This window comes from Schistocerca cancellata, chromosome 8, assembly GCF_023864275.1.
Source record: "Schistocerca cancellata isolate TAMUIC-IGC-003103 chromosome 8, iqSchCanc2.1, whole genome shotgun sequence".
Taxonomy (NCBI): domain Eukaryota; kingdom Metazoa; phylum Arthropoda; class Insecta; order Orthoptera; family Acrididae; genus Schistocerca; species Schistocerca cancellata.
In genome coordinates this window covers 375,762,523-375,776,990 of record NC_064633.1, presented here as the reverse complement: position 1 = coordinate 375,776,990, position 14,468 = coordinate 375,762,523, and the positions used below count along the sequence as shown (strand labels likewise).

The window sequence follows — 14,468 nt, the reverse complement described above, 5'->3', positions numbered from 1 at the left end:
CCCCCTTCTCTCACCATGCATAACATGTGTTGGAGCACAACAAGATGATGGGATACAGGGGGAGCCCCTAAAGGTTAGTGAAGGAAGGTACATTACGTTAAATACGAGGGGGGACCCAAAAGAAACTGGACACCGAGGGCGCTGCCAATCGTAGGCATAGTGCAGGGTTCTCACGCTAGATGGTGTTAGTAGAGACCTTCATGAAACAGCTGTGCAGACAGCGTCAGTGTAGAGCTGAACATGCAAGTGTGGTATTGTGTTTCTCCGACTGTTGGCAGGTTACCTCTGCGAAGTCGTTATGGCAACTTTAAAAGAACAAAGAGTGTGTGTGAAATTTTGTTTCCTGCTTAAAAAACCTGCAGCAGAGACACACCAAATGGTTCAGGAAGCTTTCCAGGAGGACGCTATGAGCCACACACAGGTTTTCGAGATTTTGAGTGAGGATTTGCACACGAGACGTGTTGCTGCTAAATTTGTTCCGCGCCTTCTCACACAGGAGCAAAAAATCATGCGCATGAATGTGTGTCAGGACTTGAAAACAGAGATTGCATGTGATCCAAACTTCTTGAACAAAGTTATTACAGGGGAGGAGAGTCAAGCAAGCGTCAAGCCAGTGGAGGACTCCCAACTCTCCCAGACCAAAAAAAGCAAGGCAAGTGAGGTCAAATGTGAAGACGATGATCGTCTTTTTTGACGTTCGTGGAATTGTGCATTGGGAATTCGTATCCCCCCGGCCAGACTGTTAACCATCACTTTTACTTGGATGTTTTAAGGTGTCTGCGAGAGGATGAGAGGAGGAAATGCTCGGAACTTTGGCGATCAGGTGACTAGTTTCTGCATCACGACAACGCTTCAGCACACACGGTCTTACGAGTAACCCACTATTTGGCTTCCCAGAGGTGGTCTGTCGTTCCCCATGCTCCATATTTGCCGGACCTAGCCCCGTGCGACTTTTTCCTATTTCCACGAATGAAAAAAACGCTGAAAAGGGGAGCGTTATGACTATGTCGAGGCGGTAAAAACAGCTTCGCAAAGGGCACTGGACAATATCAAACTTGAAGAGTTCAAAACAGGCTTCCAACAGTGGGAAAAGAGACTTGACAAGTGCATCGCATGTAATGGAGAGTATTTCGAAGGTGACTGATGTAATTTTGTAAAAAGGTTCATCGATAAATTTTTGACAACAATCCGGTTTCTTTTGGGTCCACCCTTGTACAGCGAAGGTGAAGCAATGAGAAGCCTAGTTTAAAAATAACAAGCAGCATACGTAATGAACAGAAAGAGGCCTACAGAAGATAAAGTGGTAAAAAAGTAAGAATTAATAAAATTTTGAGATGAGAAAGAAAGAGGGATGGAGGAGCAAGTGTGGGCTGGATGAAACTAGACAGGTTTGTGTCTAGTAGACTGCACAGCAGTGCAGCAATAGGACAATTCCTATTCTACTGTTTACAAGAGGTGGGTTGCCTACTGCAACCTTCGGATTGTAATAGTCATTAAATTGAGGAACAACCAGTTTGTCATGCTCACAAAGAATGCTACTTGGTAGTCACAATGTTATTTCTCAACTCTTGAGGACTGCTTAGCAGTGGCCATTCATCCAGTTTCAAAAGTTTCATTGTGATTTCTAGATATAATACTGCATTGGCATTACAGAATGAAACGTTTACCGGATTTCCCCCAAAACAATGGAAAGAAGGATGGAAGTTTAGGGTTTTAAGTCCCATCGATGATATAATCATTAAAGACAGAGAAAAGCTTGGATTGGAGAAAACAAGTCAGCTTACCTTTTTAAAGGAACCAACAGGTATTTGTCTTGGGCAATTTAGGTAAATCACCGAAAACTAAAGGACACAATTTTAAGCATTATTTTGTGTACTGAGAATTTGAAAACAGAGATGTCTGACTAACATTTAAAGCATAATTTAAAGATCGACAAAAATAGTTTTCTTCTTTTGACAGAAGATAGCATTTCTCTCGTTGTGTGATGTAACTATACAATGGCAAGTGAAAAGTCATCTGTAGGCTCTAATAACTAAGGTCTTTTGATGTGACTTAGAATTCTCGGTAACAACTTAAAACTTTGCTTAAATACTGAAACTGCCAATGCTAGGTGTTTAGCACAAAGACTAAATTTTCTGTGTATTTTTAAAGGTGTTTGATTAAAATGAGCCAAAGATTCTGCTCAAAACTGCATATATGCTGTTTTTCAACAAGACCAAGAGGGTTACTACAAGGCAGTACAAAATGTTTTATACGTAGTTCTTTTTTCTCCTACAGAAAGTTATAAAATATCTACACATGAAGCATAAAAGAAATAACTTTTGGTAAACATGTATATCACAAATCACTTACATACCTACAAAGACAATGATAACGATCTGCAGAAACGTTTTGAGTTCAGCTACTTAACATAATAGGGTTACTGCAAATTTTTGGCAATAAACATATATAAATTAGCTCATCATCATCATCATCAGTTATCTGCTATATTAGCAGGTCCTTTGCCTCTCCATTTTCTGCGATCCATTGCTTCCTTCTTAAGGCTGCTTTATGTTGTACCGTCCATCATGTCATCCTGTATCTGGAATCTCTTCCTTTCCCTTCTACATAACCTTCTAAAACTGTTTTTATCAATCCGTCATTCTTTCTTGATATATGCCCAATCCAATTTCTTTTTCTTCTCTTTATTACATCTAGTAACTGTCTTTTCTCTCCCACTCTTCTCAATACCTCTTCATTTTTTACTCTGTCCATCCAACTTATTCTTTCCATCCTCCGCCATGTGCAGATCTCAAAAGCCTCCAGCCTTTCTCTGTCTTTCTTCCTCATAGTCCATGTTTCAGCACCATATAGAACTCTCCACACAAGACATTTTATGAGTCTCTTCCTAAGTTCTCTCTCCAGACCGCTGCAGAAAATTCTCCTTTTCTTATAAAACGCCTCTTTTACCATTGCTATCCTTGTTTTAATTTCTGTGGTGCACTTCTAGTCGGTGTCAATCCTGCTTCCAAGATACTTAAAATTTTGCATCTGTTCTAGTATTTCTCCGTTCAGCATAATTTTTATTTCCTTATTTCCTCCTAGTGCCAATACTTTTGTTTTATGTGTGTTAATTTTCATTCCATATTTTTTTCCGTTAGTTTCAATGGTGTCCACCAAATCCTGTAATTCTTTTTCCCCTGTGGCTAGAAGGACCATGTCATCAGCAAACCTCAAACATCCTACTCTTTTTTCTCCAATTTCTATGCCTTTGTCATCTAATGAGCATTGGTCAATCATATTTTCCAAGTAGAGGTTGAAAAGAGTAGGTGATAGCATCCTTGTCTTACTCCTTTTCCTAGTCCGATCCAGTTTGTACTTTCTCCTCTCACTTTAACTGAAACTTTTTGATTAAGATACACTCCTGGAAATGGAAAAAAGAACACATTGACACCGGTGTGTCAGACCCACCATACTTGCTCCGGACACTGCGAGAGGGCTGTACAAGCAATGATCACACGCACGGCACAGCGGACACACCAGGAATCGCGGTGTTGGCCGTCGAATGGCGCTAGCTGCGCAGCATTTGTGCACCGCCGCCGTCAGTGTCAGCCAGTTTGCCGTGGCATACGGAGCTCCATCGCAGTCTTTAACACTGGTAGCATGCCGCGACAGCGTGGACGTGAACCGTATGTGCAGTTGACGGACTTTGAGCGAGGGCGTATAGTGGGCATGCGGGAGGCCGGGTAGACGTACCGCCGAATTGCTCAACACGTGGGGCGTGAGGTCTCCACAGTACATCGATGTTGTCGCCAGTGGTCAGCAGAAGGTGCACGTGCCCGTCGACCTGGGACCGGACCGCAGCGACGCACGGATGCACGCCAAGACCGTAGGATCCTACGCAGTGCCGTAGGGGACCACACCGCCACTTCCCAGCAAATTAGGGACACTGTTGCTCCTGGGGTATCGGCGAGGACCATTCGCAACCGTCTCCATGAAGCTGGGCTACGGTCCCGCACACCGTTAGGCCGTCTTCCGCTCACGCCCCAACATCGTGCAGCCCGCCTCCAGTGGTGTCGCGACAGGCGTGAATGGAGAGACGAATGGAGACGTGTCGTCTTCAGCGATGAGAGTCGCTTCTGCCTTGGTGCCAATGATGGTCGTATGCGTGTTTGGCGCCGTGCAGGTGAGCGCCACAATCAGGACTGCATACGACCGAGGCACACAGGGCCAACACCCGGCATCATGGTGTGGGGAGCGATCTCCTACACTGGCCGTACACCACTGGTGATCGTCGAGGGGACACTGAATAGTGCACGGTACATCCAAACCGTCATCGAACCCATCGTTCTACCATTCCTAGACCGGCAAGGGAACTTGCTGTTCCAACAGGACAATGCACGTCCACATGTATCCCGTGCCACCCAACGTGCTCTAGAAGGTGTAAGTCAACTACCCTGGCCAGCAAGATCTCCGGATCTGTCCCCCATTGAGCATGTTTGGGACTGGATGAAGCGTCGTCTCACGCGGTCTGCACGTCCAGCACGAACGCTGGTCCAACTGAGGCGCCAGGTGGAAATGGCATGGCAAGCCGTTCCACAGGACTACATCCAGCATCTCTACGATCGTCTCCATGGGAGAATAGCAGCCTGCATTGCTGCGAAAGGTGGATATACACTGTACTAGTGCCGACATTGTGCATGCTCTGTTGCCTGTGTCTATGTGCCTGTGGTTCTGTCAGTGTGATCATGTGATGTATCTGACCCCAGGAATGTGTCAATAAAGTTTCCCCTTCCTGGGACAATGAATTCACGGTGTTCTTATTTCAATTTCCAGGAGTGTATAATGAGTTTACAAGTCTTCTGGTTTTCCAGTCCACTCTCTTTTCCCTCATTATAGCTGCCAGCTTGTCCCAAACCATATTGTCAAATGCCTTTTCTAGATCGATAAAGCACATATATAGGTCTCTTCCTTTTTCAATAAACCTTTCTCCCAAGATTCGTAGGAGCCCTATTGCATCTGTGGTGCCCGTATTCCATCTAAAGCCAAACACCTCCTTGCCAAGATTTTCCTCCATTACTTTTTCAAGTCTCTTATTAATTAGCTCACTATGCCTATTTTCATTCACTGCTTTTGTACCACATCATATTTTGCGATAATTCGTCACTAAGGAAAGAATTGTTCATTACACAAAAGCGTGTAATCAGAGAAAAAAAAGGTAAATTTGTTATTAATAACAAATCCCAATTCAACAACAATAGCAATGTACATTGTTTCAACACTAGGAGGAAGGCCAATCTTCACTACTTTTGGCTAAATCTGACTTAGGCACAGAAAGGGGTGAATTATGCTGTGACAAGAGTCTTTGGTCACTTACCAAATAGCATCAAAATTCAGACAATTAGCTGGCCAACTTTTAAAAAAACAAATTGAAAGAATTTCTGAATGCCTTCTCCTACTCTCAATCGATGAATTTTTTTATATCAATTAGTAACCTTAGAACTAAAAATAAAATTTTGAATTATGTCATATAAAGAAACCTTTTGTTAAACTGACATGTTCCACAGCGTTACGAAGTGTCGTGTTCATGATCTACGGAACAAGTATTAAAAAAAAAAAAAGTGGGGGGAGGGGGGGGGCTGTTTGTAATAAATGTATTTTGAACACTTTTCCTTTTTCCTCTGTTCAGTGGAGTAATTACATATCTCTCCACTAAGCTGACTGCTCCAGATTAGTAGACTTTCTGTTCTACAGCAAAAGCATTAAAGTTCTTTTCAAAACAATCAAGAGAGCTGCTTACATACCACAACTTCTGTTACAATGTAATCATTTCTCCACTGAATTTCTTGCTTAATCATTAGAAGGACATGTCCATTCTATAATAAATCATTCTATAAGAACTATTTTATTTATGGATTCTTCCATTACTTCTTGAGAGAAGAATTCCATATTTAAGCTAAATAACAGGTACACTGTTTTTGTTCTACTGATTAACATTGCGTTTGTTATTCAACCTTAAAAATGTTGTATTTATATTTAGATACTAAAGCAAATTCCACAGGACTTCAAGTACCTGCAATTACATCTTGGCTGTTCTCTTAACTACTTTGGCCTTAGGTTGGCCTTGCACATGTAAACAAAAGATCTAAGCTTTCAAATCTTTCACTTTACATCTGCAAATTCAGTGCTAAGAGGGTGGATAGTGAGATGATACAGAGTAGTAAGAAACAATGTATCTCATTGTATATGAGAAAAAGACAGCATTTTGGCATGTCCTAACATTGCAAACTTTTTTAGGGTGCATGTTGGACAATATCACTAATTTTCGTATTAATGTATTTACGGTGATACCTTTCTACCATGAGGAAACTGTAAATTAACAGGGATACCGGTGAGGAAACTGTAAATTAACAGGGATACCATGTATATTGACTTCATGGTTGCATGACAGAATCACTTAAGAAAAAAGTGCAACCAGCTACACTGAATGAACAGTTTATTTCGCCATAACTATTCATAGTTTCAGGCAGTTAGTGTAAGAACACCCCTCTCTGTCCTTTGACAATATGCCAAGGACTGAACTAGTTAAGTTGAAATATACCATGCACTCAAATAGAGTGGCTGGTTGCAGGTCTCCCTTCAGTGATATTTTTTTTAAAAAAAGAGGAGCCTGCCATGGTGTTCACAAACCATCATTATCAAGGGTAGTGTGTGTGTGTGTGTGTGTGTGTGTGTGTGTGTGTGTGCGCGCGCGCGCGCGCGCGCGCGCGCGCGCGCATGCCCAATGCAACACATACCAACCTAAAAGGAACATCACTTATAATACATATGAATGACTTAGTAAACTTAAATGTAATTTCAGCAGGGCTGACTTCCTAACTCCTGCCCAGAAGCGAGGTCCAACCCCACCTACAATAGTTTTTCATCACCCTTTAATCTCGGAAATATCCTGGTCATATCTTAAAACCGCCAAAACATATACTTTCAACGGGAGAACCACCTGCAAAACTATACAGGTTGAGTTCCAGTAGTTACATAAACACTGTTAGGCCTTCCACATTGGTGTGAGTACCACCAAGTTATAAGTTATGACGAATGGAAATAGACAGACAGTCCATACTAGGCACACAATATCCTATCGCAAAGGATGCTCTACAACATGACAGCCATGACCTCAGTGCCTATTTCACCAAGTGCCATATGGATTCTCCCTCCCAACACCAGTTTCTCTGAACTCCACAGTTGGAAACTGGCTTTAGAACATGTGCTAAATTTTTGTTAATACTCCTCCTCTTCATTCCTTTCATTTTTCTATTTATGTTTTGAATTTCCAAAGTAACTATTCTTCTCTCTAACCCCACACCTGTGTACTATGTACAGCATACACAGCTTTCTGCAGAATGTAAATAAGAGCAAAGGAGACCACTTCCTAAATAGCAAAAGTATTGAAACATCGACATGCAGACACAAAAGAGTAGGTATATTTGTTTGTTTAGGTCAAGCTACATGAATTTTTTGTCAAGCTAGATAAGCACAATGTCAGGACACGTGTAAGAATGAGTGATTGAGTAACTCTAGCTCGACAAAGGATTTATTTCAAAAGCTAACAAATAAACTTGATCTTTTTGTAAGTCTGTCAATGACTCAAAACTTTTGCTGTTTGGTGAGGGGTCTCCTTTGCTCCTACATTATTTAGATACTGTCAGCAATTAGCTTTCCACTCTTACTATTTCAGGAGTTCCCCCCCCCCCCCCCCCCCCCCCCCCTACTCACCCAGTTACCTCTGCATTCGACCTTTAAGTTCTCAGGTTTTCAAATCTTGTCTGGTGCAGTCGTCAACAGTCAAGTCTTTCCTTCTCATCCCATCCAGTAAGTCTCCCAAGACTTGGGATTCTGGCTGGGTAAATTTCCCATCTCTATTCTCACTTTCTAAACTTCACCCGTCCTTTACCTTCATTCCTGTTCCTTGCCCTTCAACCCTTCAGTCAGATGAAAGGGCCCTTAAAACTTGTTTCAACATCTTTTATGCATTTTCTCCTGCCACCATTTGTTCAGCAGACTTTTTATCTATCAATATTATATTTTTATCACGTTTTAAGATTTCCTGGCAGCAAAATTTGTGTGTCGACTAATGAAAACATAAACACAAAACATCCACAGAAAGAAGAGCAAGGGGAGACAGGGAGAAGGGGAATAAATCAGTAGTAGGAAAATATGTTTGGAAACCGGGAAATCACAAAATTATACTGAACAAGAATCGTACTATGGCAGCCACAAGTAGACACTATAGTAAGATTTACAGACATAAGAGATTGTGAACTATAATGATAAGGAGGTTAGAATGTATCAGGATTCAGGTGCTGGCAATACCAACTGTAATGGTAATATTGATTTGAATTTCAGGACTAAGTTACCTATGCACGGGTAAACTGGAATGAAACTCCACCTTCGTAGTGCACTACAGAGTGCATCGGCTGTACATCAAAGTCATGTGCTTCTGTTCTCTCTGAGGTATCTTCCATAGTTAGGGATCAAACATTGATTTTTCTGGGAATCACTGGTATCATGGTTAAAATATCCTGCAATACTGGCATAATGGCCCAAATGATTTTAGTATGTTTAGCCTAAATAACGTCCAAAAATGTTGACAGTCCTTTTCAAAGTATAACAGATTTGGAACGTATACTTGCTTATTCCCATCCCCAGTAAAAGTTGTTGCAGTATGTATTAATGAATTTAAAGTATAATTTTACTAGATTGTAAGTGTAAATATTTAATAATGTTTCACATGATGGAGGACTGTGGATTAGCACCTTCAGCAAACTTTTAAAGAGGCACCAGCTTCATCTTTTTGCTCAGAGATCTTTACATCTCATAAATATTGGTCACCTCACACAACAAAAATCCCTTGATGAGTACCCTAACCAGGAACGATTTCTTGTGTGCCATTATACAGAAGCAGAAAGCTGACCTCTTGCCTGTGGCAAATTCTGTTGGTGAGATTTGAAACCATCATTGTGATGTCACAGCAGAAAATAACTAAAGTACACAATTATACAATTGTTAAAAAAGAGTAACAATAGCAGTAAACAATGCAAATTTAATACCACATATTCATTATTGTGCTTTACATCAGAAATATTCTTTTTTTCTTGAAAGCTGCATCAGTACTTATGGTGTCCAGTGGATTTAAATAAATGTGTGCGCTGCTAACTAGCTTTCTAAGACCACAGTCATGGACCATGGAATAAATATCAGAAACTAAAGTCAAGTTTTTGGCAGTTCATCAGCTGAAAATCAATAACACCTACTTTCACTACTGGTATAATCGTCAATTCTGATACTTGCACAGAACTTTATCAAGATGGAATTTGTTGAGATAAATTTATTTTCCTTGTTCTATTTTATTTGTATGAGCTGACATAGTGTAGCCCTGAAGTTCATGTATAATACATCAATATTATTTGCTTTTGTATTACAACTACAAGATACACACACAACAAATCTCACAAAAACGTCCATCTCTCTTCTCTCATGTGAGAATATGATAACTAAATGACTACTCTTATAGTTAAGTATCATTCATACATCAGGTCTCAGTAACAAATAGATATATGTAGATAAAACACAGAGAACTGTCCTTGTGTTAAAGTAGCAAACCTTTATTTAATACATTGATATTCATTTTGAAATCTGTGAATTGTTGTTAATACAACAGCCTTCCTAGCTCAGTCTCCATCTTTATTCTTATCAGAAGCATGGTCAATGTCACTTGGCATTCCTTTCATTACAACAGTATCTGAAACAGCAAAATTTCTTTGTTTATGCAATTAATTTCTCTTCCTTACAAGCATGCTCAATTTTGATAATGCCTGGATGAGGACCATGCACATTCCTTGTAACACCACCTTACACTAGCCACAAAGCATAGTAACAATCAAAGATTAGATCTCTGCATGAAGCTGGCAAGTGGGATTTTCATATCATTACAGTTTAATTTCAATATACAATATTAGCTACCAAGGAGGAATTACTTCCTAAAGGCTAACATACTGCAAGCATTACTGTTCTATTACTATCAAGCAAAGATAAAATAATTCCATCTTTAAATGTGTGTAGATCTTTGTCGCACAGTTTCAACAGACGTTACTCTTTCATAAAATATGAAAACATTTTCTTAAATGTTGTTTCCTTGTAAATACTGTACAATACATCAAAGCTTTCTGTAGTCTTTCATGCAAAATAATGTTTGGTTCTTTTCACAGTCATGCACACACATACAAAAGCATCTTTGCAACATAAGATACTTGTTAACAAACTTATGTGCGTGTAAGTGTACTACAAAGAACAAATATTGTATTTTGAATCTCAGAATATAAACTGAAAGGCATTTTATATCCAATAGCCGTGGTTTTCTTAATAAGGACGACGCCATTGCTTCCACAGTATTTTATTTTTACAGGGTATAAGAACAATGATCTGTAGAGCAAAAACATGTACAATCAATTGTAGTTATTACCTTGAGCATTTGTTCAGCAATGTGCTATGCCATTGTCAACACTCAATGATATGGAATAATATTGTGTGTGTGTGTGTGTGTGTGTGTGTGTGTGTGTGTGTGTGTGTGTGTGTGCACACCATTATTATTATCCTTAATTACAGCAAATCATATTTGTTATTATCTGAAAAAATTTTATCCATGTAACTGCAATGATTTTCAAAAACCTTTGAGATTGTTGGAGGAAAACTTTTCAGACAATATCAAAATTTGAAAAAGTTCATTTTTTAACCTGTCTTTGTATTTAAGTATTCCACATCACACTGTCAATAAAGAGGAAAGGACAACTAACAAGAATCCCATTAAGGTTCAAACAAGTGCACAAAGTTTATTGGTAATTATTAAGATTATTACTTCTTTTTAGCAGTGTGGTAATTATGAAGCATTGTTTCAGAAAAAGCAATACAATACGTAAAAGTAAAAGAAATATAATAATACAAAGCAGTGTCAAATGCATGCCTATTAAGAGTACAAAAATGAAGCATTAAATGATAACATCTTTAAATTTCCTCATATCTGAATGTTACCATCAGCAGACTGCTCCACTGATGCTCCACGATCGATATTAGCATCATCCATGGGAGGCCGGTCAACCTCAGCCATTGGTGAATAACTAACACTTGGATCAACACCCTGTAAGAAAACAACAAGCACCCAACTGGAGGACGAAATCTGAAAATGCAGAAATACTGACTGCATATACTGCACTTATTACTCTTTGCAGCCGAGCTAGTTTTGACACTCAATTACAAAAGGTAAATCACAGTTTTGCAAATAAGGGTCTTACAATATCACCTGAATAGTGAAAGCACAGATGAGGTATCCAGTAAGTCAGTCAGGGTGTTGAGCAGTAAAAATTATTTGCCATCAAATTTAGAAGAGAATATGACAATTGGTTCATTCCATTTTTACTATGTCCCAAAGGAAAATAAATCTACATACCAACAAATGAGAACATGTGTCTAAATATTTCTTGAAATTATTATATGTATGAGCCTATCAATTATCAGGGTAAATATTTCTGAATGAAGAAATAATGCTGATAGTATGCAATTATATGTGTACAAAATACTTCTCCACTGCGTGCCTCTAAAGGGTTTTTGTCATTAACAGATTGCTTCTTAACACAGGTCACTGGGCCATTGCTTACACTGGAAATTTGTTCATTCCTTCTCTTTATTTAGTTTTAACAGGGCATCTGAGTGTTATCAGAGGATAGACACTACTTCCTCTTTTAAAAAAGAGGTTGCCAACTTTTTTAGAGCAGTTGCTGATTAAAGCACCATATATAAGAAAATTTGATTTAGTACAACACACACTGACCATTACAATTTAAGGACGTTGCATACGTCAATGCTAGCAACCGATTGTGGAAAAATTTTGCTAGTTATCTATTTATGCAAAGCATAATTTCTTGAATAAAATATAAAACAAACATATCTGTGACATATTCAAATTTCATATTTCAATCTCTAGACTGAACTGTTCAAATCACTGAGGCATCTTCTGACTTCATGCACAGATATCAATGTTGCTAAGGAGTACAACTGGTGACGTGTGTGTCTGATATAGTAAAGAAAACAGGATGTTAAACTCCAAACGGAAAAATAGCTAACAGCCCATTTTGGTAATGAAACAGAGCTTCTTAATAAAGGGTCATGAAAAGAAATTCAGAAGTTATTACAGTGATGTATTCAATTTATAGCATCTATAATCTGCCATTTTAGGTATTTTATACCTAACCAAGTGAATGTCCATCTCTTTAGACTGGAGTTAATGTCCAAGCTGTAACAGATCATCCCTTGAGACAGTCATAAGATGGATGTCATTAGTTTGATACATCTGTATATTCAGCAATAAGTATTATTTACTTGTAATTTTATTGTATTTACGCCTCGTGGGGAAAAAAAAGCTTCTGGTATTTTATCACATAAACATGTTGACATTAATTAAATGCACAAAACTTACAAAATCTGTCAGACTTCCACAAAGTGTTCCAACAACAACTGAAACTGGCACAAAACTAAATTAATTGACAACTATAAGGTGAAAAACAACAATAATAATAATAATAATAATAATAATAATAATAATAATATGGTGGGACAACTATTTACAGCCTGTAAATGAGACAGAGTAATTTTTTAAAGAAAAATGAGTTTTCATTTGTGTGCAAAGCTATACACACAATAATTTGCCACAAGTATATTCAAATGAATTTTAGCAAGAAAAAAAGAAATCAGACACAAGAAGACATTCTTTTCTTCACTAAACTGGATATTGTGTGATGCTACATTTCCTGCTAAAACGCAATTCTCAGCTCTTTGAAAATACATTCAATATTTTGGGAACATACACACCAACGAGAAGCAAATTATAGTTTTTCCCCTTTTATACAGAAACCAAATGGACTATAGAAAACAGAGATATGATACTACACTACTGACCATTAAAATTGCTACACCATGAAGATGACGTGCTACAGACATGAAATTTAACCAACAGGAAGATGATGCTGTGATAGGCAAATGATTAGCTTTTCAGAGCATTCACACAAAGTTGGCACTGGTGGCGACACCTACAACGTGCTGACATGAGGAAACTTTCCAACCGATTTCTCATACACAAACAGCAGCTGACTGGCGTTGCCTGGTGAAACATTGTTGTGATGCCTCGTGTAAGGAGGAAAAATGTGTACCATCACGTTTACGACATAGATAAAGGTCGGATTGTAGCCTATCACAATTGCGGTTTATCGTATCCAGCCATTGCTGCTCGCATTGGTCGAGATCCAATGACTGTTAGCAGAATATGGAGTAGGTGGATTCAGAAGGGTAATATGGAACGCCGTGCTGGATCCCAACGGCCTCGTATCACTAGCAGTCGAGATAACAGGCATCTTATCCGCATGGCTGTAATGGATCGTGCAGCCACGTCTCGATACCTGAGTCAACAGATGGGGACGTTTGCAAGACAACAACCATCTGCACCAACAGTTCGACGACATTTGTAACAGCATAGACTATCAGCTCTGAGACCATGGCTGCGGTTACCCTTGACGCTGCATCACAGACAGGAGCACCTGCGATGGTGTACTCAATGACGAACCTGGATGCACGAATGGCCAAACGTCATTTTTTCCGATGAATCCAGGTTCTGTTTACAGCATCATGATGGTCGCATCTGCGTTTGGCGACATCGCGGTGAACTTACATTGGAAACGTGTATTCGTCATCGCCATACTGGCGTATCATCCGGCGTGATGGTATGGGGTGCCACTGGTTACACGTCTCTGTCACCTCTTGTTCTTAATTGACGGCACTTTGAACAGTGGACATTACATTTCAGATGTGTTACGACCCGTGGCTCTACCCTTCATTCGATCCCTGTGAAACCCTACATTTCAACAGAATAATGAACGACCGCATGTTGCAGGTCCTGTACGGGCCTTTCTGGATACAGAAAATGTTCGACTGCTGCCCTGGCCAGCACATTCTCCAGATCTCTCACCAACTGAAAACGTCTGGTCAATGGTGGCTGAGCAACTGGCTCATCACAATATGCCAGTCACTACTCTGGATGAACTGTAGTATTGCATTGAAACTGCATGGGCAGCTGCACCTGTAAACGCCATCCAAGCTCTGTTTGATTCAATGCCTACGTGTATCAAGGTTGTTATTACGGCCAGAGGTGGTTGTTCTGGGTACTGATTTCTCACGATCTATGCACCCAAATTGCGTGAAATGTAATCACATGTCAGTTCCAGTATAATATATTTGTCCAATGAATACCCGTTTATCATCTGCATTTCTTCTTGGTGTAGCAATTTTAATGGCCAGTAGTGAATGAGCACTGTAAAATATTTGTCTCACCTTCGGGAGTATTTTTACCCATGAAAAAGTATTATCTGGTAGTGCCATGATAAAAAATG

The 14,468-nt window shown here is 39.5% G+C and overlaps 1 protein-coding gene across 4 annotated transcripts in view; it reads right to left on the bottom strand.

Annotated features, from left to right (window-relative positions):
- Positions 1-9,349: 9,349 nt before the first annotated feature.
- The window catches only part of LOC126095762 (bromodomain-containing protein 4-like), a 122,230-nt gene continuing 117,111 nt past the window's right edge, over positions 9,350-14,468 (bottom strand). For all 4 annotated transcript variants that reach the window (XM_049910566.1, XM_049910565.1, XM_049910567.1 and 1 more), the window contains 2 exons: positions 11,065-11,170; positions 9,350-9,778 (listed from right to left, as the gene is read on the bottom strand). In XM_049910566.1, coding sequence (XP_049766523.1) covers positions 9,708-9,778; positions 11,065-11,170 — 177 coding nt within the window. In that variant the 3' untranslated portion in view covers positions 9,350-9,707. The remainder of the gene's footprint in view (positions 9,779-11,064; positions 11,171-14,468) is intronic.